The sequence below is a fragment of the Gambusia affinis genome, linkage group LG02 (genome assembly GCF_019740435.1).
Source record: "Gambusia affinis linkage group LG02, SWU_Gaff_1.0, whole genome shotgun sequence".
Lineage (NCBI taxonomy): Eukaryota > Metazoa > Chordata > Actinopteri > Cyprinodontiformes > Poeciliidae > Gambusia > Gambusia affinis.
In genome coordinates this window covers 7,605,244-7,631,127 of record NC_057869.1, presented here as the reverse complement: position 1 = coordinate 7,631,127, position 25,884 = coordinate 7,605,244, and the positions used below count along the sequence as shown (strand labels likewise).

Genomic DNA, 25,884 nt, shown 5'->3' with positions numbered 1-25,884 from the left:
AACAAAACCAAAAACCCCCAAATGGTTAAGACCCCTTAACTTGTTGTTTGAGTGTCAGTGAAGACAGGAGTGCCAGGCATGCTGTGAGCTTAATCCAACAACAGCCTGTCTGCCACAATGTTGAGGTGCTATCGGCGAGCGAGTGGACCCCTTCGTCGCAGCTATTGTCATATACACGGGGCATTGTCACTTATGAGATGGACTCATGTAAATGCGATGACAGGCTAGTGTCTCAGCTGACTGACAGCGCGGAGGGATTGGGGTAATCTGAGTGACTGATTTGAGGCGTGCGCCGACTCGCCTGTCCCCGTAACTCCTAAGAAATAGACAGCTTGAGCAGAGTTATCTGTGTTTGTAAGTCCTTCTGCTGCACTGGGATGACAATGGGGATTAGTGCCAAGGTTCTTTAAACTGTTTTATTTTTTTATTTTACTTTTGGGAGGAGGGTAGGGGGAGCCTTATCGGTGTCTTGGCAGGATGCTGCCGCAGCCAGCTTTTCTTGACTGTCAATTAAAGAGGGGATCATTAACTTCAAGGGTATAAATGTTCTAACACTGGTATTACGTTGGGAAGCTAAGTCGCTGACAGATGTTCTAACTTTAATTCTCCACTTGTTTTTTTGTCCTTTAATTAATTTATGTATCACTATTTGGGTTTTAAATATTTTTTCCTCCTGTCTGCTCTTTGTTAGACTGTAATCTCAGTTACCACACTAGTCGCAAAGACGATTGGGCTTTGTCACTCGCCTGTGTTTCTCATAGGGTTCAATCAACTAATGCATTCAATATCATCCAAACTAAAAGGTAAACAGTATTTAATGTGTTCCTCCACTGCCACAGTGCAGCCTGAAGGCATTGAGCGGATGGAGCACAGAATGCACGCCTCTACTTCCCCAGGCTTTTCAGGGGGACCCAGTCACCTGGAATGGTGCTTGATGAAAACAAAACGAGCTCAGCTTGTACCTCTGTACACTCATGGTTGTTCGGAAGGTAAACAATCGTAGCGTGCTACTTTGGGGTTTTGCCTTTGCAAGCTTTAGTTGGCGGTTGTGAAGTATCTGTGTGACAGCTGCGGTTTAGGTTCTCAGGCACAGAGCTGTGGCGGGACACTATAAGGAAGGTGTATGCTGATGGTAGCTACATGGAGAACGAAGGGAAACCAGAGGCGGAGAGACGTTAAGGGGAGTAGGAGAGAGACAGCCGACAGACTGCTAATGGGCAAAGTCTCTTCATCCACCGCCACTGCCATCACCGCTGCCACCCCGCTCTTTTATGACAGCTCTTTTTCTTTGTTCTACCCGCCGGCCCACTCTCTGCTGGGGATTCGTGACAAGTTTTCGCCGGTTGATCAAACGTTACGGTGACACCTGATTAGGATATAGCGCATGTTTACAGTTGTGCATGGCGAGGACACCCCCTCCATCTTTTTCCAGACAACAAGGGAGACTTCACCTTGACTAATTAAATTTGCACCTGCAACACCAGCTGTGACAGGCACTGTAGGGCTGCATTTATTTATGTCACTCTATACATACTTCCTGTGACGTTTACGGAGGCTGAGTTTTCACAAGTTTGTCTGTTTGCTGTCAGCGTGGGTTTCTCCGATGATCGTCTTCATTGTGTCTATGTCTTTTGGGATGTTGGAGGTGTGGGGGTGGATTAGTCCTCTATCATACTGGCAGAGGAATAATCCACAACTTCCGGTGCAATCACCGGAAGTTGTGGTACCAGGAAATCCTGAAGTGTAATGTGATGGCTTTACTTCACAGTTACTTGTGTATTGAGCCAAAAGGATCTGTTTTCAGATTTTGTGATGTTTCTGTTTGTATTAAAACTATAACATATGGTGACAAATTTACTTGGAGCTTTTAAAGAGAAAATTGAAAATAACTTTTTTCAAAGTTGATTGCAATGTTGTAAAGATCTCAGTGTTTAAATTATATAAATTTCATGTTCCTGGTTCAGTCTGTGTGTATTCAGTCATGCATTAATGCGCATACACACTGCGGTTGTGCTCGTACATGATCTGCCTTTCAGAGCGTGCATGTATCTATCTAAATCAGTGTTAAGAATGTAAAAGGCCACAGCAGAAGCGAGCAGGACATCAGTCACCCGGCAGCAGGAGACAGGGCCCTGATAATTTGCGACTCTACCCCCTATCTCAGCCTCCACTCTGCCTCCCCAGCCTCAAATTGACCAAGCTCGACTGCTGGTCATGCTGTATTACATGGGTTAGATGAAGTAATTATTTCTAGGCCACTGACTACAAGCAAGATTAATAGTTTTTGAAACGGCCATAATGGAGGGCTGACCTGCCGTGACATAAGCATTATTTCAAGCTCACCTCCACTCCCATCCCTTTCACCTCTGGGTACCAGCAGAGTGTGATTTATACCTGGGCTAATGAGGGAAGGGGACCTAGGAGCTTGAGGCCGCTGGCCTACCATTGCAGTGTTACCGGCTCACTACCGGCTCAGTACTCAACTGTACTGCTCAGACAACATGGTCACCTCAACATAGGTAACTGATTGCTTGCTTGATTGACTCTTTGGATTAGATATAATTAAGTGATAACCATTTTAATTATAAATAAATCTATACATTATGTTGACGGTTTAATTGAGACTTGAATGACATATGCTTTTCTTTGGAGTGGATGGTTTGCTTGTATATAGGCAACTCATTAAATTACAATTTACAAAAATTTTTTTTTTTCAAAAAGCAGTGATATATTTTACTATACTCCATATAGCTTAAAAAAACAAATGTAGGTTTTAAAATGTAGAGTAATACATAACATCAATGAAAGCAGGAATTTTAAAACCAGTGCCAACCTACTAAACAAATTACTATGTAGTGTACAGTAAATGCACTCAATACCTTATGTTGGCTCATTTTCAGTGTGTCATTGTACGGAGATAGTGTGGTACTGTTGAGATTCTAAGGAACCCTTCAGCCAATTTGCAATGTTCAGTCTAGTAGATCGCTATATCGACTTTAAACAATATCAGCAGACATGGCTCGGAGTCCCCCGCCCCCTAATAAAAACAAAAAAAAACTAGTGACTGTGAAAACTTTATGCTTAACACAAATACCTTGGACTTTGCTGCCTCTCCGATCTTCCTTCAGACTCTGTTACCTTGATTTCTGAATGAGATGCAAAAACTTACTGAAAGACAACTTCGGACCACTTAGCAGTAGACAAAGTGATTTTCTTTCTAGTTCATCTGTAGTTCAAGAGTTGAAGCTCATTTTCTGTATGTATATGAAGGATTTTCAAGCACTGAGTTCAGCTACAATCAACACCTTGTGAACCTCTAACAAACTTAAAAGGCCTTTACTTCACAGTACTGAAACAGTACCTGTTGCTTGTGCAACTTATGGTCAACCTTTATATTAGTCTGCATTAATACAGCATTTTCGCTGTTAAGTGTTACTATTGTTTTTTTATTGGGTTAAATTTATACTACAAATTTAATACAATTGATAATTTATTTACATTCATTTGTAATACTGAATCCTTTTGCTTCACCCTTTACTCTGTTGTGCCTGTTAGATCAGAAAAGCCAGAGAGCTGTCACTAGGTGGCACTTGGACATCACTTTATCAGGTGTGCCCCCCTCCCAGCACCCCCCTTTCATTTCAACATCCTCTTCTTTTTGCCTCTTTGTTGCCATCTTCACTTCCTCCCTCTCCTCTATGCTAAGTACACCTTAGGTGTCAGGATGTTTTATTTTTATTGGATGAGGGGCAGCGTGTAATGCATTCACCTTCATTCCAGCCAGCTGTTAAATGCCGCGTAACATGGTCTGGCTAGGCTCCGCCCCGTTAACCCCTCGGATTGGCTGTAATAATTAGCAGAAGTGAACAGTAACTATGGTGCCCAGTGAGTGGTAGCGACAGCTTGCAACTCCTTCACACAGCGCAAAACGTGAGCTTTAGTGACTTGGCTCTGGCCCAGCTTGCCTACGTCCCTCTTGACTTGTGACATGTTTCTGAGCTTTAATATTAACTCCCAAACTAAATGCATGCATGCAGTGTGACATCTGCAATTACATTTTCAAATGACTGGGTTCTAGACCTCCAGAATGTTAATCAGTCACCATTCTGGCTACTGTGAAGTGTGAAAAGGATTAAGGTGTTCAGTTCCTAGTAGAATATTTGCCTTTGTACAGAATGAGTGAAAGAAAAATAAATATGGAGAAGAGGCAGCTCTTCAAGCAAGACAAGTGCCATCTGCTACAGTTCTGGATTTTACTAATGCCATTACAATAAACTTATCTACTTCTGGATTCTAAGAAGATAGTCTGGGTGTTGCGTAAACAGACACACATGATATTCAGCCCTTAATTTGTTATTAATCTGCGGTCGCATCATAATGCCAGTTTATGTGGGTCAAAGACTACATGAGATGGGATTAGACCTGTCCTAGATGTGCAGTCAACATCTGTTTTGAGCCATATGTTTTTCTAGTGGTTTAGGATTAAAACTTGGACCATTGCACTTGCTTTGTAATGAGACCCTATGCAAAACTGTGATTCAATAAATAGGGCAACAAATAATTCAAGAGATGATCCAACTTATTTTTGAAAAAAACAAAGCAGTAAATTTTTGAAAAGGTATTGGTATAGAAGGCCTGTTCTTGGAAAACTGAAACAGATTGTTGGCTTTCTTTGGTATTTGTGAGCTTCACTGATATTTTTTTGTTCTAAAATGATTATCTTTAAATTGTTTCATCAAACTACACACTGTATCAAATCTAAAGGTTAGCATAAAGTGATAATAAACGACATGATAATGGTCACAGCTGCCAGCCAATTATGCACAGCTCCCATGTCTTAGCCCCTTGTTTACCCTTGACTCCCAACCATTTTGGGTTGGATTGAGCATCATTCTTTATCCCAGCTGAAATGCCAGACTCGGTAGTGTCAGAAGATGATCTAATACGGAGCAGAAAGGACACAGAGCTGAGAAATCACCGTCATCTGAAATAGTTGCTTGTCACAAGATGGGTTTGATCAGCGCATGCTGCTGTACGCAGAGCCGGGTCTTTGCTCTGTCTAACAGTGGTACCGGATTAGAGGCACAAGCCACTTTTACTGTGATCAGTCACTCATTCATGAAGACACGCGGCAGGACTGAAATCCTCCTTGCACACTTCATCCACATTATGTACAAGCTCCTTCGTCGTCAAGCCTACTGTATGGAAATGAGAAGCACTGCTGTTGACAATGATAGCGCATGTTTTCAGACATTTCTGTTCTGTTACCGGCAGCATGCAGCTGTAGTAACACCTTCAGAACCGCCTTGGAGTAAGATACAATACCAAGATGTTTCTGCCTATATAGCTGCTTGACCTGCCTGAATCCCAGTGATCTGTGACATGTTGAGACAATGGCAGTGAGTGTGAAGAGTCTGGCCTTACACCCCTCAGACACTGTGTATCGCTAAGTGCTATTGAATTGTTTACTGTCACAAATCACAAACCTTACAATGACCAAGTCTGACTGCTGCACACCCAGTCACCACCCTGAGTGATGTGCAGGTCTGATGGACTCTGAGGAGCGTAGCACCAGCCTCTGGAGCAGAGGATTTTAAACGCTCCACCTGATTATTGATCATTTCTGCCTCGGTGAGCCATGCCTAGCAAAGGTAACAGAGAAACACTGAGTTTAAAAGTAGGCAAGACGCAGAGAGGAAGGGTAGTCTGGTGGCCTTGGTCCTGTGGACCTTTGGTCTGTCCTTGACACTGCCTGTGGGACAGGCCTCGAGGACACTTCTTGCCCTCGTTGTAAGCCCAACATCCAGCCCCTACAGTTAGCTCACCCTCCCCATGGGCCAGGCTGCACTTTGCACAGCCATATTGATTTTTTTTTTTTGGAGGGGCAGGGAAAGTGTGGATGGCGAGAGTGAAAGAGGGAGGGGGAAATGGAGAAATCAAGGGAGCTCTCTAAAGCACTGACTTCTCCTTGACTGCACCTCGAGACGCGACAACCTTGTTAGAACAACTCAGTGGCCCTGGTGCTCCGCTGAAAACTGCTAATCACAGTCTCTCAATCAAACGCTCTTCTGCCTCTCCTCTCTTTCCTCCCTCCATCCTCTCACTCCTCACCCTCACTGAACTGGACCCAGCCGGAATATCAAGGGACTGTGTCTGCATTAAAACGGGCCTTTCCAGGTGGAAAACAGCTGACCTCAAGCAAGTTGTAATTTGAAGGTGAAAACTAAAAAGCTTTTCTCGATCGACATAATCTTAATGGAAACATTATGGCCTGGCCGCAAACTAACAATTAGGGCAAAATGGGTATTAGCAGTCCTAGCCAAACAGTTCATTCACATTTTGTCTCTTTGAGGAGGAATGCTACTGGGTTGAATCCTGGAGAGGCTAGAAAACTAAATAAGCCCTTTAAAAATGTTTTCTCCCAGTGTGAGTCATATGGAAGGATAAGGGTTGTTTTATTGTTTACAGGAACTCTTTAGATGTAGTGCAGCTTTCTTCGTGTGAAATACTTTGAGAGAGTGCGTATGTTTCTGATAAAGAACATGCTCAGTCAATCTTTCCCGGATAAATAAAAAAAAAGTTGGGTATGCCGTACATCAACAAATCTTTTAAATCCCTTTATTTTCCTTCTCTTCTTTCCTTCTATTCTTCTCTCCAGATTTGACACTTGCTAAAGGTCAGAGAAGCATCTTTTTCCCCCCTTTGAGGTGTAGATAAGTGTGAAATAGATGTTGACACCACAGACACATTGAAAACCACTTAAAGCGAGTGGCCATGTGCCAACCTGTCTGAGTCTGGCTTTGTGCATTTGTAAATACTTTTGAATGATTGATCTGGAAACCTGGGTCTTTCTGTAAGTCTGACAGGTGCATCGAAAACGATGGAAAGTCCAAATAGACAGATGAGGCCTGACGCTTCCTTCCTTCTCACCACATTCTCTCCAGCTGTCAGAATTAGTAGTAGCCCAAGTAAAAAAAAAGGAAAGTAAACATAAAGATGAATAGGACAAGACGTCTGGTAGCATAGCCATAGAGCAGACACAGTAGATACTTGGTATAAAAAGTATTTCAGCTGGGGGCGTGCTGTGGTGGCGTAGGGGAAAGCGCGACCCACATTTGGAGGCCCTCAGTCCTCAACGCAGCGGTCGCGGGTTCGATTCCCGGACCCGGCCGATGTTTGCCGCATGTCTTCCCCCCTCTACTTCTCCTTTTCCTGTCAGCCTACTTTCGAATAAGGGACATTAGAGCCCACAAAAGACCCCCTGGAGGGGAAAAAAACAAACAAACAGTATTTCAGCTTTTCTACAATAGTCATTTGGAAGATTTTCCAGTTAAGTATACCTGAAAACTTGATTTTCTGTATAAAAAAACATGTATTTAATTAGATTAAATACATTTTTATTGCATATGATATAAAATATATTCATTGGGCATGACTGAGACAAAAAGAAATCTGTAAATCAAAATAAGAAGTGACCCAGCAATATGAAAGTCAGTTGGTTTAAAATGTGCTTAAATTAACCTTATTTATCTCTAAAATACATTAGATTACATAATTTATTTCTGTTTTAGTTGTAAAGCAACTTAACTTAAATTAAGCAGTTTTCAGTACGTTTTGCCAAATAAATAATTTTTATTTCCTCAACATAAAGGATATCAAATCAAATTTTTTGTTTACACTTTTCCATTTCTTAATTTACCATCTCAAGTATAGCAGAGGAGGGGCCTTCTGGATCAGAACTGTCTGGTGCAGCTTTTTGCAGGTGTTTCAATAGAAGTTCCCTTCACATTTTGATGTATGACCCATATGCTCGTAAGGCGTCCATATTTCTACTGGTGTGTGGTAGAGTACGTAATCCTGTAAGTGTGACTGGTAGACGGATGTGAAGTGTGGTCACATTGTGTGGGCATGTCTGCACACCTAATTAATGGCCAGCAGTGCCCCCCCCATCACTCTGGTAATGTGTTCAGATCAGTGTTATAAACAGGACGTGAAAGGTCTGCCCAGCGTCGTCTTTTTAAACGACCGGCCTCTTGTTCCGGTAGATGGATGGAAGTGGTCTGATATTAATGATCATGTCTCCTGCCGCCCTGTCGCGAGGCGAAATCAACGACGCAGCGTTCAGCCTCCAACAACAATTAGCAGCCTGGAGCCTGCCTGTCTACCATTTGTCATCACTTGGGCCACCTGGGCACCCCCCTCTGAACACATGCTGAACATGTCTGTCAATATATACAGAATGATGTCTGATTTGAGAAAGTATGCAGTGCTTAATGGCAGACCTACTCTTATTTCTTGGGATATTAATCTTTTTCCCTTGCTTGTTGCTAATCAGAAATTGGCATCAGATATACAAAACAGTCACTGAATCTCATGAGTTCAGCATAACCTGAAGTCTTATATACATTGCCTGTTGTGTTTCTGGGAAAAGTTGAATGGTAAGCTGTGCATAACATTTGACTTATTTTGTTTGTGCAAGTTTGAATGGGGTGACTTGCATAAAACATTCCCTGCAGACGTAAACTAGGCCTACACGCTGAATAGAATCTGTAGATGCATTGCAAGACAAAACACATTGTCTCCCAAAATTTACATTTTAACAAGGAAGTTGCTGAAAACAAACTTTTTTAAGATATTTCCAGCAACATCCTGCTGACTGACCTTTGGCTATCACAGTTCCAATTTAAATTCAGTTTCTGCTCTGTGAACAAAGGTATAAAGTCAAGGGGTTACACATTACCAACACCCCCATGCTGAGGTCAGCTCCCACACATTCCAGTTATCCATTTACCAGTCTGCCCTGTTAGCCATCACACTGGGTTGCCATTTTCATTCTGCCAGTCCTTCCTGGTTGGTTTTAATGGCACACATTAAAAGAATACATTTTTAATGTTTGGTCAGGTTTCTTGCAAATGTTTTTGTACTGCTTAAACACTTTATAATGTATTTAAACTACAAAAATATTGACTAAATGTGAGTTGGGTGGAAAATTGTGTATTGTTTTTTTTAACAGTGTTCTTTGCATTTGCATTCAGCCTTCCTGTGAGAATACTTTGTAGAAATCCCCTTACATTGCAATTATAGCTGAGATATTTTTGGACCATGTCTCTGCCAGCTTTGTACATCTATTTAGAAATGTCAGCATAATATTTTTCCAAACTACCTTAGTCAGATTGGATGGAGAGTATCTGTAGGTATTCGTTTTTAAGTCCTGTCAAAGACTATTTTGATTGGGCCAATTTACTACAAGAATATGTCTTGATATAAGTCATTTGATTATATCTATGACTGCACGTTTAGGTCAGACTCCACCACAATTGGCTGCACCAGGACTAGTTCTCTCAAAATATTCTCCCACCTGAGTGGTAGCTCCTCCAGAGTCACAATGGGCCTCTTGGCTTCTTCTCTGATTAATCTGCACTTTACCTAAAATGTCAGTTTAAGGCAGTGGTGTCCAAAATCGGTCCTTGAGGGTCGGCTTCCTGCATGTTTTAGTTTTCTCTCTGATTTATCACACCTGGATCAAATGATGGCTCGTTAGAAGGTCTAAGAAGAACATTGAATGCTGAAAAGGTTGTTACTACCACCAAGGAGAGAACTAAAACATGAAAGACGCCAGCCCTCGAGGACCGACTTTGGGCACCCCTGGTTTAAGGTGTACAGTCATCTCTTGGTAGATTTGCTGCTGTAGCATTCTCTTTTTGTTTGCAAATAATTTATTGACTACTCCTGAAGCACTTTGTTTGCTTGTGTTGTATTTCTTCTGTAGACATTGCATCCATCCATCCATCCATCCATCCATCCATCCATTTTCTATACACCCTTTGTCCCTAATGGGGTCGGGAGGGTTGCTGGTGCCTATCCCTAGCTAACGTTCCGGGCGAGAGGCGGGGTACACCCTGGACAGGTCGCCAGTCTGTCTCAGTGTAGACATTACATACAGGTTATTTCTATCTACTAATTAAGTGTCTTAAGAAGGCCGTTAGTATTACTGGATTTGTTCATTGATGCACAGAGAGCTAAATGGAAATTTCCTTTATAAAAAGGTATAAATATATGTGTTGTTTGAATGGGATGACTTGCATAAAACATCATTCCCTGCAGATGTAAACTAGGCCTACACCTATAAAGGGATTCACAATTAACCCCACATGTTTTATACTGCCCCTTCCTAAAATACATTTAATTGAATGGACAAAATGTAAAAAAGGTCAAGGATTTTGCAGTTTGCAGGCGAATTGAGACGGCAGATCTTTGTGGAGATGAAATGTCTTCCATTACCTGAAGACCGTTTGGCATTTGATCGAACTGCATTCTGTTTTTTTGCGTGCATGTTTGCTCCAGGTTTTTGTTACTTTAAAGTTTAATACAAGTCTTCTATAAATGTTGTGTCTATCGCGCATACAAACAAAAAAAAATCTGACAGACCAGGCACACCCTGCTCATCTGCGCTCCGTGTTGCTTCACATGAGGATCCTACATTCTTCGACCTGTTGCCAAATGGAGCGAGGAGGAAGCTGCTTTGATGCTCACAGGCAGCCTGTCTTTCTGAATTTGACCTTTTACAGCCAACTAGTCAAACTTGATGATCCACCATTACTTTTGAACTAAGTGATCACTTCTGAAACTGGTGTCTGACAAATACCAGTAACTTGCTGTTTAAACACTGCAAAGCCGTCTCTAAAGACATCATACCTGTTACTGGGGGACAGGAAGAAGACACTTGGGAAGATGGTGAAAAAATATTAAGTAAATTTGACCAACACAGAATTAACAGCAGATTATCAAAGTAGACATTGAAATGGTCATGTTTACCATACAAAAATGATTAAGGCAAATAGAATTAGTTTAATTCTTTACTAGCCCAATTTGCAACCTGTTGTCAAACAGAAATTAAAGGGGCGGGCCCCAGAGAAGTAGAAAAGGGTAAAACACTATTGCTTTTTCCGTGCTTCACGAGGCATTAGCCAAGTCATGGTAAGTCCACCAGGAAGTGAGTGTTCCCTGTCAGTATTTGTACTAAACACAGTTTTTCTTATCCCAGTAGCCTTTCCGAGGCAGACAAAAGTCACACTGAAGGTGTTTTTATACCTGCAGCTGTGGAGTTATCTGGCTATTCTGAGCTATTGATGCTAAGCGCCGGACATTAATCTACTTTGTGAGGATCACTTTGAAGAAAGTGTCCACTGGGGTGTCACAGATGTGAAATAAATGAAATTATTAAATATATGGTACACAGTATGATATCTTTTATAGGCCGAGATCAAAGCAAACCAATTGAGTTCTATTCTACCTAATATGTTTTCCTGTGATAAACAGTCCGGCTGAGGGAATAATCCTATCAAGGAAGGGAGAGATTAAAAAAAAAAGCATCAGATATATCACTTAGCACAGACAGTTTGCACTGCTCCCATGAAGCACCCACGTTACAGTATTATAGAAATTGGTAATCTTGTTTCTTGGATCTGAGTTGAAATGCAGACCTTTTTTCGCACCTTGTGACTTCTCCCCCCCCCACCTTTTAGAATCAGTAGCAGACATGCAGACAGGAAGACAGACACAGCAGCTCTCTAATGCTGTGAGAGTCCATCTGCCTCAGAGGGCTCCGGTAACTTCCTGTCTTTGGCTTTTTTCTGTGGAATTTCGTAGCAGGCCGATGTATTTGACATGTTTGTGACAGCTTTGGTTGTGCGCGTTTCAGGCTGAGGCATCACGCTCGCAACCCCAGCAGTGCATTATTCAGAGAACTCATGAATGTGTGTGTGCGTCTATAGGAGTCTCTTTGCTCGACAAAAGATGAAGCCGACTAGAAGTATATTTCTTATAAATGCATTAAAAAGTATGCGAATGGAAAAATATGGTTTTGACCAAACACATGGCTGCAATCATAGACAAACACACACAAATACAAGAGTAGAGCAGAGTCTCACCTTGATATCCTCAGCTTCTGTCATGGGTTATACTTTGACACCAATGAATGCGTGTCAGGTTGTCAATTTCTTCCAAAAGCCTTTGAATGCAGCCTGGTCATGAATAGTGCATGTTGTTTTGTTTTTTTAGGTTCCAACTGTCTGCAGGTCTGTTTTTGTTTGTTCCAGAATAAGTTGGAAGGCCTGTATGCTCTCATGCATCCTTTAAGAAAACTTCCAGCAGGTGTTGTGTTGTTTAGCCTAAGGTGAGGATTCAGCCCTGAAGGTAAATTCGTCCAGCCGTCTGAAACCAGATGCCCTTCCGTTTCCTTGGCCTCCATTATTGGGATCTTTTCTTTTTCACCCTCTTCTATCTTTAATGTTCAGTCCTTCCCTGTTTGCCCTGGTTCTGATCCCTCTCTCCATTAAATCGGGACACACAGCTTTTTATAACCGCACTGTAATGTTTACGAGCAAGACGTTTTATTTCACTCTTAAAAGTCAGGAAATATTTTGGCAGCTGTCTCCCGTATTCCCTGCAGTGTGCCACATAAGGTCTTTGGCATTATTAGTGAAGGCAAAATGTTGGATGCATGCTGTAAATGTCGCTAAAATATACACACTGCCTTTTTTCCCCTAAACTGTTACAAATGTTTGGTTGTTGAAGAGCACGCCATTCATCTTTAAAGATGTAAAAAGTCAGTGGTGCGCCGATGACATTTCACCTCACTGCTGCAGGAACACCACGCAGAGTGTGTGTGCACCTGTGGAGAATGATTGTCTACATATGCACACAGATGCTGTGCTGCTTTGCACACGTATCCTCCTCCTTCTCCTGTGAGAGAAGAAGAAAGGCAGAGAATTATTATTTGGGTCAGCCGTATTTTGTGCCGGTTGCCGTTTGATTTTCGGGTCAGAATGGAATGTAGCCCCCTTGAACACATTTTACTCGAAAGGTTTATATCCAGTATGGCGGTGGGCATAGACCAAAGAAAGCCCCCTCTTCAGTTATTAACCCCAATGGTAAAATCTGTAAAAACAAATATGTATTTATGTACTTAATCTAAAATACATTAGATTTTTATATTTGTGGGTTTTTTTCATTGGGACTTCTTAACAATTTTGCAAAACTTTCTAAAATCTTGTTTTACTGATAGCATATCACAGGGTTACAGAAGGATTTTGGTACATTCTTATTTTTACACACTTTTTCAAGATCATCCAAAACTCTGGATGCTCTTTAATTTCATCTTCTCAGCTCTCTGCAGGGTTTTGTAGTATTCAGATGTGGGGATAACAGTGGAATAAGTTTTAGTTTTTCTTGCCTGTTGAATCGTTTCTGTCTTGATGTGGTCACATGCGTTGGATCATTATCCTGCAGATAGACCTAAGGACAACCCATCTCCAGTTCTGTAAAAGAGAAGAGCAGATATTTTATTTAAGAAGCTCTCCTAAGAGTTCATGATTCGGTGCTCTCTTTTAGGGCCTTAGAAGTAATAATAATAATAGTAGACATAGGGGGATTTCCAAATAGTCATTCTTTGTTTTGCGCCAGACCCAAATGGAGTAGTTGGTTCCAAAAGCTCAATCTTAGCATCATCTGATAGAACACATAGTTCTCGTTAAAGTACCGGTGGTGTTTACTAACCTACATTACTCTGTTTGTGATGGAAGGACAGAACCCACACACCCACATGGCATCTGGATAACTTTAAATGGTTGGCATAGTGACCTGGTGACCCCAAGATGTCACTATGTTCTGCTTTTCTCTTAAAGTTAGCTAGTCCATCCTAGTTTATTGCATTGAACTGTCTTGCTGCTGAAATATGCTACAAAAAAACATGATGATGATTATGGTAGCCTGTTGCTGACTTATGAAGATAAACTCACATCTGCCTTACTTTAATGGCCTGTTTTCTTGTTTTTCCCTGCTGTGTCTTGTCATGTCATAGGAATTAATTACTCATTACAAATCTTGAGAAAATATAATAATTATTTAAGAAAATACAAATTTTTTCATATTTGGTAGGAACTGTCAGGGGTGCCATTAGCTGTTTTTGTTGTAGTTTTTCTTACAACAAACTAAATAAAAAACCCCCAATAATTTCTCGTTATTGGATTTTTTTTGCCCCCACTGACATTTTTTCAATTTCTTAGTATATGTTTCTGCTGTATATTTCGCAGCTTACCAGGGATGACACCAATACGTGTGTAGCATTCTGTACATCTTAGTTCTCTGGTATCTCATCTTTATTGGATAATTGTTTTACTGTTTATTTCAGTTTACTTATGCCAAACTGATCTATACTGTGCTTTCAAACAAGTTAAGAACCATCATCAGGTGGGCAAACAAACCTGTCAGTTTCTTTCACTCATCTGTTTTCCACAGAGGCGTAGGCTACTGCAGGAGTTGGGAGAAAAGAAGATCCCTTTTCTGGGACCTTCAGATCGAGGTTTTCAGCAACTGGTGAGTTGGTCTTGCTTCTTTAACTATGACAAAATAGTTATAAATAATTATACAGGCTTTCTAAAATCTTGTTTTACTGATAGCATATCACAGGGTTACAGAAGGATTTTGGTACATTCTTATTTTTACACACTTTTTCAAGATAATCCAAAACTCTGGGTGCTCTTTAATTTCATCTTCTCAGCTCTCTACCGGGTTTTGTAGTATTCAGATGTGGGGATAACAGTGGAATAAGTTTTAGTTTTTCTTGCCTGTTGAATCGTTTCTGTCTTGATGTGGTCACATGCGTTGGATCATTATCCTGCAGATAGACCTAAGGACAACCCATCTCCAGTTCTGTAAAAGAGAAGAGCAGACATTTTATTTAAGAAGCTCTCCTAAGAGTTCATGATTCGGTGCTCTCTTTTAGGGCCTTAGAAGTAATAATAATAATAGTAGACATAGGGGGATTTCCAAATAGTCATTCTTTGTTTTGCGCCAGACCCAAATGGAGTAGTTGGTTCCAAAAGCTCAATCTTAGCATCATCTGATAGAACACATAGTTCTCGTTAAAGTACCGGTGGTGTTTACTAACCTACATTACTCTGTTTGTGATGGAAGGACAGAACCCACACACCCACATGGCATCTGGATAACTTTTAATGGTTGGCATAGTGACCTGGTGACCCCAAGATGTCACTATGTTCTGCTTTTCTCTTAAAGTTAGCTAGTCCATCCTAGTTTATTGCATTGAACTGTCTTGCTGCTGAAATATGCTACAAAAAAACATGATGATGATTATGGTAGCCTGTTGCTGACGTATGAAGATAAACTCACATCTGCCTTACTTTAATGGCCTGTTTTCTTGTTTTTCCCTGCTGTGTCTTGTCATGTCATAGGAATTAATTACTCATTACAAATCTTGAGGAAATATGACATAGTAAGCATTATTTAAGAAAATGCAAATTTTTTCATATTTGGTAGGAACTGTCAGGGGTGCCATTAGCTGTTTTTGTTGTAGTTTTTCTTACAACAAACTAAATTTAAAAACCCCCAATAATTTCTCGATATTGGAATTTTTTTGCCCCCACTGACATTTTTTCAATTTCTTAGTATATGTTTCTGCTGTATATTTCGCAGCTTACCAGGGACGACACCAATACGTGTGTAGCATTCTGTACATCTTAGTTCTCTGGTATCTCATCTTTATTGGATAATTGTTTTACTGTTTATTTCAGTTTACTTATGCCAAACTGATCTATACTGTGCTTTCAAACAAGTTAAGAACCATCATCAGGTGGGCAAACAAACCTGTCAGTTTCTTTCACTCATCTGTTTTCCACAGAGGCGTAGGCTACTGCAGGAGTTGGGAGAAAAGAAGATCCCTTTTCTGGGACCTTCAGATCGAGGTTTTCAGCAACTGGTGAGTTGGTCTTGCTTCTTTAACTATGACAAAATAGTTATAAATAATTATACAGGTAGAGATATTGATTATGTACGGCCTTTGTTTCATTGTATTTTCAGTGGGATTCCAGCTACTCTGGCTTGGTGTTGAGGAAATCGTGTTCGCTTCCTGCTGAGCTCCACAGCCGAGTCCAGGCGGCTCTGCTCACCCTCAGAAAGAAGGGCTGTCTCCTGAAGGATCTGGTCCGTGTCCGCGACCGAGACGTGTTCACCGCTGTGTCGCGTGCGCTGCTGGGTGAACCTGGCCACACCTACCGATATCTGGACACACGGCTCTTTGCCATCCCCTGGCACAGCGAGGACGCTGAGGTCAAAGGACAAAACTGCTGTGATCCCGATTTGAGGGACGCTTGCAAAGCATTGTGGGAGCTTAACACATTCCTCTGTTCTGATGTGTCTCAACTGAAGGAGGGAGACCAGTTTTCACAATGTATGAAGGCCGAAGGGGAAGCAAAGCTAGTTGAAGAGGGAGAGTCAGAGTCTAAACACAGTGACGACTCCAAGAATAGTGAAGGAGGGGACTCGGAATCCAGACAGAGCGAGGAGGGGGACACCGAGTCCAAGCACAGCGAGGAGTGGGACATTGAGTCCAAGCACAGCGAAGAAGGATGCTCTGGGTCAAAACAAGAAGCGGGGTGGGAGACTGAGGAGGGCGAGTCCACCCAAGTAAAACCAAGTGAAAGTAGTTTTGCAGGAGTTTTAGAGCACAGCGAAGGAAAATGTCCCGGCTGGACAACGGAGGCCTTCAGTGGGACAAAGCCTGAATCTGCGGGACTAGATGCTCAGGAGAAACCTGTGGCTCAGCTAAAGCACAGCCTGTCAGATTACCACATTCAGGATAAAGAAGAACTTGCAGGTGGGCTGGGCTGTTCGCAGCCCAGTCCTCCACAGGTGTGCACCGGTCCAGTCAAGTTCAATGTCACCTTATTGAACTACATGGACCCCGCACAAATGAGCCACCTCAAAGAGGAACCGTACTACGGCATGGGGAAAATGGCGGTAGGGTGGCACCATGACGAGAACCTGATCACTCATTCACCAGTGGCTGTTTAAAATATAGAAATTAATCCTTATCAGTGGAGACACATTGTTGATGTTACCATTATAAAATAGCTTACAATTAAGTATTAGCAAAGATCAATGTGATTTTCACAGGAGGTGGAGCGTTGTTGTTAGCAGCTGCTGAAAGTAAATAAACAGTTACTTTTAATGTAACTTAGTTACTTTCCAAGTCAGTAGTCAGTAATATAACTAAGTTACTTTTTCAAGGAGTAATCAGTAGTCAGATTAAAGTTACTTTTTCAAAGTAACTATGCCATCACTGGTTTTGGCCAGAGCGGGCAGAAAGACTACCGGGCTCTTCTGTGAACTCCTCAAGCAGCTTGGATTCTGTGCCTTTCTGCTTTTAGTCTAGACCATTGAAGCCTTGACTTTGAAAAAAAAAGATGCAAAAGTTACTTAGCAACAGAGTAGTTATTTTTCTTTTTAGCTACAGTAAGAGGCGTTTTATGTGGTCTCACTTCCAGAAGTGGCTTAACAGAAAGAATTTAATACTTTTGGCTCTTGCTAGAGCACCCTTTTCTACAACACCTTTTCCTTCCACTAAGTTTTCCATTAACATGTTTCGCTAAAGCACTCTGTGAACAGCTTGATTCTTCAGCATTGGACTATATGGCTTACCTGCTGGATAAATAACAAGCCAGCAGTCTCCCTCACGATTGTGTAGACAATTACACAGCCAGTAGGGTTTTAAAAATATCACTTTTGATCTGTTGTCTGTTGTATTGTAATAGTTTCTTAGAAAATTGACTTGAATAACTCAAATAAATTACATTTTTAATACTATTATAATTTATAGAGATGCATCTGTATTGTATTGGAAGTGCATGTAATGCTACTAAAATTGATAATGGATGTAAAAGACTAGATTTAATTCTAAATCTAGCTTCTGAATAAAATGTACTTTAATACTTAACATGAAGAATGATATTTCTCTTCCAGTTTAACAATCATCTAAGTCACTTATCTCTGTTGCTGTGTGGTGGATCAGATCCAGGTAACCTTGCGTATGAAGGCCCTGCAGCCTCGCTGCAGCAGCTGTAGACATGGCCTCTGGTGAGGCAACCATCAGATCCATCTCTGTGATAGTGTCAGGGCATTATCAAATGTCATCACCAGTTCGCCGCTGACAGTCTTATCGCTGCCTGTGCGTTGGGAGATCACAGACATTTGAATCTGAGCCCTTAACATCGGCTCAATGGCGCAGTCTAACAAACAGGCCTTATCGCAGGCGCTACATCTCATCTAAATCATTTCCCCGAGAAATGATCGATGTGCAATTATCTGATATGGAATAATGAGCCCTGCTTTGATAAGTGTTCCTAGACTGTACCATTTGGATAATACGATGTCTCCTAATTACCGAATGCATATTCTCTCAAGTAGCTAATAGTGTTTGCTGATTGACTTGATAAGGGGATACGGAGAACTTTGCTTTTTAGAGCAGATACAAAACAAACTGTTGGACACCACACAGCTAAGAACGCATTTTATTGGAGATATTGTCAAGTCCTAGAAAGAGCTGTGCAATGTTGGTGCTTTTAAAACATCAGAATAAATTTGATTATTACTTTTTACAACTTTTTTTTCTGGAACATTTCTTTCTGATTTGCATACCTATACATTGAAATGTTTGCACATTTGTCTTTGCAAAATATCCCAAGCTCAGTCACATTAGCGATTTTCAGGTCACAGATTCTCTAAGGGACTTCATATTCATGTGTCATTCTAACACATGAATGTGCCTTGATTGTTGCTCAGGCTGGATGTAAAGATATGGTGAGACTCCTGCCTAATCTCAAGTCTTTTGCAGCCAGATGTTTTAACCCCATCCGTCAAACCATCAACTCTGAATAGCTTGTTAGTCATGTAAATCCCACAGGACTATGCTGCTGACACCATGTTTCACAGTGGGGACTAGCATGGAGTCATCTACTGTTCTCTGTGAGATGTTCAAATCTCCACCAAGGGATGTTGTTTTATAACATTTTCCTTGACCTCTTCTGTGTGTCCCTTAATCTTTATGATGCTTTTTGTTCACTCATTTTCTTTTACGAGCCCCAGAATCTGGTATCAGAGCAAATGTACTTATACAGATATTTAAATGACATACATTCACACTGAATTTGCTCCTTACATTTGAAGGCGATATGATTCACTGGATTTTAATTTGATGTATCAGGGTAAAGGTGTATAAGTCAAAATCCACACCACACTTTCAGATTTTTATTTGTAAAAAAATGTGAAACATTTAATTTTCACTTCATGCTTTACAGTTATGCTTTAGTTTGTTTTGGGCTGTCACCTAAAATTCCTATGTAATGCAATAAGTTGTTTTGTTAAAATGTAAAAACGTTCAAGGGTTATGAGTACTTTTGCACAGCATCGATTTTAGCTGATGGCACAGTGTTTGTAAACTTTAGAGCTGGGATGTTCCTGCTGCTGCATTCTGTGTCTCCACAGACACCGAATGCGCATTGCAGTATCACACAGGTGTGGCTCTGATTGATTCCTGACACATTTCTGCGCTGGGCTGCATTGACCTTTCCTATGGAGCAACACCTGCTCTAAAGGTCTGTTTTCCTAATTTGTTAAGGACCGTTTCAACTCTGACCCTGTGAACACTGGCTTCAAACATGACACCTTCCAAGTTCCAACTCTGGATGACCCCACAGCTCCAAACTTTAGTGGGGATATTCTGATGAGAATGAAACGCAACTGTGTTCCAGCTGAGATGAGATTTACCAGAGCCAGGCTGTGCTTTTAGAGGCCTCCTCCTAAAAGTACACAATTCAGTTTGCTGCAATCATGAGGAACGCAGATGCACTCTTTTTGTTACACCTTTTGAGATTAGGGTGGGAAATTTTCTTCTTTGTCTCAGCTGCCTCACCTTGGTTTTTTCCCTTGACGAGAAGAACTGCAGAGATGTGTTTTTTTCCTGGCCACTCCGATCCAAAGGAATCTGCCATGACTGAGTGTTTTCCGGCATAGAGGATGGACTTGCACCATTCCCAAGGCCTTCTGGGAGTGCTGTCATTAGCTGGCTCTCAGAGCACAATGGCTGGAAATTAAGTTACTATTTATCCGTGCTGAGCAAAGGAAAAGGCAGCCACGGGGCAGAGAGGCCCAGAAAGACTTTAGTATTGATTTTGCTGAAGGGTGTCGGCCGGCCAAGCCAAATCTTGTTTTCCTAGAACGCTGTGTAAGAACTGAGGGAGTGAGGGAAGAACGGGGGAGGTGGTATCAGTGAACGGGTTCAGCAACAGGAATATCACATACCCTCGCACACTCACTAAACAACATCAGGGGCTTTTATCCAACTATTTCCTCTTGCACAGCATAATGATAGCATAAAGATCCTGTGCTAACAGCCAGTTATAACCACAGAAACACGTATCATCTTTGCTTGGTTGTTAAGTGATTCTTACGTTCTGGAGACAAGACCTTACATCTTATATCCATTGTTTGGGTGGTATTGATTTAATCGCTACAGTCCAGACTTTTATCATGTTAATTCTCAATATAATTTTTAATGTTATTTTATGGCCGTGCTGATGCGTGTTCATGGAGTAGTACTGTTTTCTACTGCATCCTTTGAGAAAAAACAGTTGCAGTTCAAAACTACTGCAGACTAAACTTATTATTTTTCTTTACAATCACAATAACATAATGTATTTCATCAGGATTTCAGGTGGTTAACCAGTAAGCCTGCTACAATAAGCAGTTAATTATAATAAAACGAGTTTGATAATTTCTATCCTGATAATTAATATGTTTGGTGTACAGAGACTTTATAATCGATTTTATTTATGGTTTTGGTTGTACATGTCTTTTATTTCCGTTTTATGTATTCTTTTTGGTTTGTGTATTTTATATTGGATATTTCAAATATCTTCCAGTTCCTGTGTTAAGTATTCTCTAGAAAATTAAATTTCATTGGTGTTTGAGGGGTAAAATTTGCATTATTATACTTTTATCTGTATATTACCTGTAAAGGGTAACAAAAACAACAGTATCATCGTTGATTGCATTGATTACTGGAATAATTATCGACCAGAAAAATGTCTTACCATGACAGGCCTATTGACCAGTACATAGGAGATGTGAAGTAGAAGGGAAATGATACATGGGTTCTAATATTTGTTAAAAATAAAAATCCAAAAGTTGTGGATTTGTATTCAGGCACTTTTAATCTTAAATAAAATCAAGCACAAGCCATTGCTTTTAAAAGTTGCCTTGAGTTAAACTCAGTCTAAATAAAACCACGACCAAGCAAGACATCAAGACAAGTCATGGATAAAGTTGTGGAGAAATCTGAAGCAGGTTTAGATAAATCTCAAGCCTTGAAAATCTCACAGAATACTGTTTCACCAAAAGAGTATGACATGACTGAAAACCGACCAATTAATCTGAAATGTACATAATAAATCTGAATGAGATACAGAGAGTCACAGCTCAGGTGGGAGAATTTGTTGACCCACCAATTATTCATTGTGCTCCCTACCAATCCATTCTCAACATAAAAGTGAAAAGAAAAAGGCAGGCCTATGTATCATGGGTATTAGGATTGATTAAGCTAAATACGGTACAGGGCAAAAATGAAAAAAACAAAAATAAACATGCTAGAAACTGTAAAAGACTTAAGACTGGGGGGGTTTACCTTCCAGCAGTATAACGACTGGAACAGCAATAAAATATGGTTCCACAAACTATTAACCAAGGGACTTTGAATCCACATGGTTGGCACACTTCAGATTTTTATTTGAAAATATTAATTTCCTTCCACTTCACAGTGATGTTCTGCTTTTTGCTGGGCTATCACATAAAATTGCAATAAAACCCACTAAAGTTTGTAGTTTTAGCAGGCTCATATGTGCAAAGGTTTCCTTTAGTGAGGCACTGTATTTAAATACTGCAGTGAAGTGGGATGTGTGTAACCGGCAGGTGAGTGCAGCGAAGGCAGCAGCGTTGAGAAGTCATGTTGGCGGATCGGCCTGAAGGTGGCCTGGGACATCCACACACCTGGCCTGATGCTGCCGCTGGAGTCCGGAGACTGCTACTACATGAGAGGTACCGAGGCTTTCCCGAAAACACGGAAACACGCATGCACATGTTAACATGTATTCACCACCATGTCTAAATATGAGAATAGGAGACTTTCATTACTCTGGGTTTTAGTGTTCTCTTGTACCTTGTCCCAAATGACCCAAAGCAGCGGGATGTACTTCACTCGCACTTTTTTTCTGCTGCCCTCATATTTCTAATTCTCTCTGCAAGAGAAATGGAGCTGAGGCACTGTGTGTGTGTGTGTGTGTGTGTGTGTGTGTGCGTGTGTGCTTGTAAAGGAGGCAGTGTGAGTAAAAGAGAGGTTTCTTGGCCCTGAACACAGGGCTTTAAAGTTCCATGAAATTGTGTGCATTAGAGAGGTTAGGAAAACCAAATGTTATTTTTTGAAGTCCTGTGACCCATTGCTGACTATGTCTCTATGGGGAGAACAGACAGCAAGCCACAGGGGTGTAAATCATGGCTTAATGCTTTTGGCTGCGGCAGACACCTCCACCCTCCTTTTTTTGGTCCCCTGGGCCCATCCAGGCTCGCTCATATTTTCTGAGTGCAAGGACATTTATCCACATCACAGCAAAGGCCTATATGTGTTCAGATGTACAGAAGTGAGGAGTCCTGCTTGGATGGAAGATGGGGATTTATTATTTTATAAAGGCACCCTTCTTTTGTAAATATTATATTTCTCTGCTTGATAATTTCTCATATTTTAGTATAGAATTACTCTTTAATTTTATTACTAAGATTGACAAGACATACATTTTATTTGGTGCTATATTATATCTAAAACCTTACAGGCCTACTTGTAAGGGTCTTACTTAGAAACAAACAGTCCATCACAAGAAGCTGGATCATTGTTGCTTGTAAAGCAATGAAATTCTATTATAATTTTTAAAATTTCTGTATCATTCAGAAATTTCTGTCATAATGTTACTAAGTGCATCCATGTGTGGTGTTATAGTGACTGGCAGTGACGTAGCTTTTCTGATGATGTTCAAAATGTTATGTTCAATTCACCTTCATATGTGAGAAACAGATTTTTGACACTTTATTGTATATTTTCTCGCTTTACTGTAATGTTCCGTAAATGTTCCTTAGCAAATTTAACAGGAAGCACATGCTTTTCAAATCCACTGGCAAAGTTGTTGCATCATTTTGACTGAATGTTGGAGCGCTCTTCTTACCAAAAAGGTGAAGTGCATTTAAATTTGTTGGTTTCCTGACAATAACTTGGAAAAATGTTTCACTGAAGGTTAAACTATTTGGATTTAACAACAACTGCCATGCATGGAAGTAGTAAGATTACGCTGAGTTTTTTTTTTCTGCTACCAGAGTTTTTGTCTATCTGTAATCTGTCTCTAAAACTATCTATAGATCTATGATAGTTGATTGTTTTTTTTTTTTTAAAGAGAGGATAGTAGGTAGTATAGTAGCCACACCAGCTTTTACTTTGGTAATTGAGTTGCTACCACTTTAAGCCAGATTTTTCATTTGTATAATGGACCTTTTAATAAGTGCAGAGGGACACGGGTAGTAAATTGCTTCATGCTGGGAGGAATCTGCTTTCCAGAGCCATCTGCATCATCATAAAATATTTAGACAATAGACATATTTATAAAACATAAAACCAGATTAGGTGGTTAACCTCCTATAAAGTGAACTTTTAAATTCACCACAAACAAATAAGCAGAAATAGGATGAATTTGATGATCGTTTGATTGTTTTTATCGCGGAGCGCCACTGTCTGCCAATATTTAGCTCGACAGGGCTCCAAACCGACCTTCTTCAGCAGGAGATTTACAATAAAACTGTCAGTTTAACGCCAGCCATGATAATAGAGATGGGCTGCTGTGCAGACCATTCTAATGGGAGTTGACTGTCGCGGATCAGTGGGGATTTATGCTCCACTTGGTGAGTACGCCCCTGAGAGGCCAACTGCTCCACAATGATAGCAGCTCGTGCCATTCTCGGCCGTCTGTTGCTTTGTCGGTCTACCTGAATGAAACACTTGGCATGGCGCTCCAACACATGCACTCAGCTATAAATTTTCAGAACTCGCATTCCTCAAAAATGCATCACGCATGCAATTCTTTGGCGCAGCACCCCTCCCACATCTGAAATCCTCACATTCGAGGCAGACACAACTAAAGCAGGTGTTAAAATATATTGTACTTGTGTTTTTTTGTGACATACACCCCTTGATAAGTAGTTTTGCTGTATTAAAAGGAAACTACAATGGTGTATAACCACATACGCCATTATATAATTTCAGCACCATTTGTCGGCGGCTGGCCCTTTTGAACTGCTAATGTCTAAGCTGCTGGAGGCAAATTGAATCACCATCATTTCCGCCCAAATGGAATTTCAGTGGTTAAAAAAGAACAATGCAAGTCTTGACACCGGGTCTGTTCAATAATCTGATTTCCAGCTCCCAATGCACAGGGGGGAACTGCTGAAAAGAGTTGACCCAATATATTTAAAAGCCTGCTTCCTGGAAAAGGAGGACAAGTGGCAGCAGGCACAGGGGTTGAAAGAAAGATAAATATTTATTACAGTTATCGAGTTTGCCTCGACTCCCTCCTGATCCCACTGGCTGCATTAGAGGCGCCAAGAAAAGAGCAGATTGATGGAGATAATTTGTTATTGGATATAAACAGTTTTAAAGACGCAGAGTAATTCTGCCCAGAGACCTAATCCTTCACAATCTCATCAGGGTGAAGAAAACACCGGCAAGTTGTTTTGTTTGTCACCGTCTTCTTCTTCTTTTTGTTTTTTCTCCCCCCATCCTTCCACCAAACAATAATATCTTCTTCCTAAAGCATTTGGCTGTTTGACTTTCAAATCACAGGCATTAGCTGGTGTACTCTTGCTCAAGGCGGGTGTAAATATGCACATGTGCTGTGAATGACAGCTCTGTCATGGCTAAATTAATTATTGGTAGGAGGCAAATAATGGCAGAGCTGAGAAACATCTATACACACAAAGAAACACATGGCGGGATACACAGGAAACAGCACTAAGTCCTCACTGTAAAGCTTGTGTGATATTGGACAAATGTTTGCTGGTATGGCGCTTCCATCTTGACAGATTGAGTGCGATCTGGTTCTGTTTGGTAATTAAAAATTATATTACAGTGCTCTTCCCTCTATCTGAGTCGATGCTGGGCCGTTGGGAGTCTGTCCGAGAGTACAAGTTGATTTAGTCTAATTCACTGTTCGCTTTTCATCTGTTTTTCTGTTGTAATATCTCCCTTTTATTCCCATTAACAATCTATTCCACATCAATATGCTCCTTTCAGCATCGAGGATTGGCATCTTGTTTTCTGGTTTGGTGGTTTGCAGCGATGATTTCGGTTGTTGTGCTGATGGGTTTTTTTTTTCTGCTTGTTGTTTTTGCCAGATGACCTGAACAGCACCCACCAGCACTGTGTCCTTGCTGGAGAAACGGCACGTTTCAGCTCAACTCACAGAGTGGCCGAGGTGAGACATTATATTAAGGAGCTTTTAATTTGCTCTGGAAATAGTATGTAACCTGCTGCTAGTTTTACTAAGGAACACAATTATTATTAAATAATAATTGTGATTAAAACATTAATCTTGTTTTCTCTGAAGATTTGCAATTTTTTACATTTATTCATACCTTATTTTAATTTTATAAAATAAATATTCTCTATATTTTTATTATTTATTTATTACCCTGTCTGATTTTCTTTTTCATAATTATCTCTACACAATTTAATATATTTTATTTCAAATATAATTTGAGATTTATTTTTTGTTTTCTATGGAAAAAAAGGGCAAACCTTTGTTCAATTATAACTTACTAAAAAAATAAACTATTGTTTTAACTTGCTTTGACATACATTATCGGCTGTTTCAAAGCCACATTTGATTAATAACCTTGTGTAGCTCCTTCGTGCCATGGCGTTGTTTGTGACACTGGTCT

General features: G+C 40.6%; 1 protein-coding gene across 1 annotated transcript in view; it reads left to right on the top strand.

The window, feature by feature from the left end:
• fto (FTO alpha-ketoglutarate dependent dioxygenase) overlaps positions 1–25,884 on the top strand; it is a 142,064-nt gene that overhangs the window by 11,628 nt on the left and 104,552 nt on the right. The window contains 4 exon segments of the mRNA XM_044139077.1: positions 14,299–14,376; positions 15,880–16,891; positions 21,817–21,948; positions 25,339–25,418. Coding sequence (XP_043995012.1) covers positions 14,299–14,376; positions 15,880–16,891; positions 21,817–21,948; positions 25,339–25,418 — 1,302 coding nt within the window.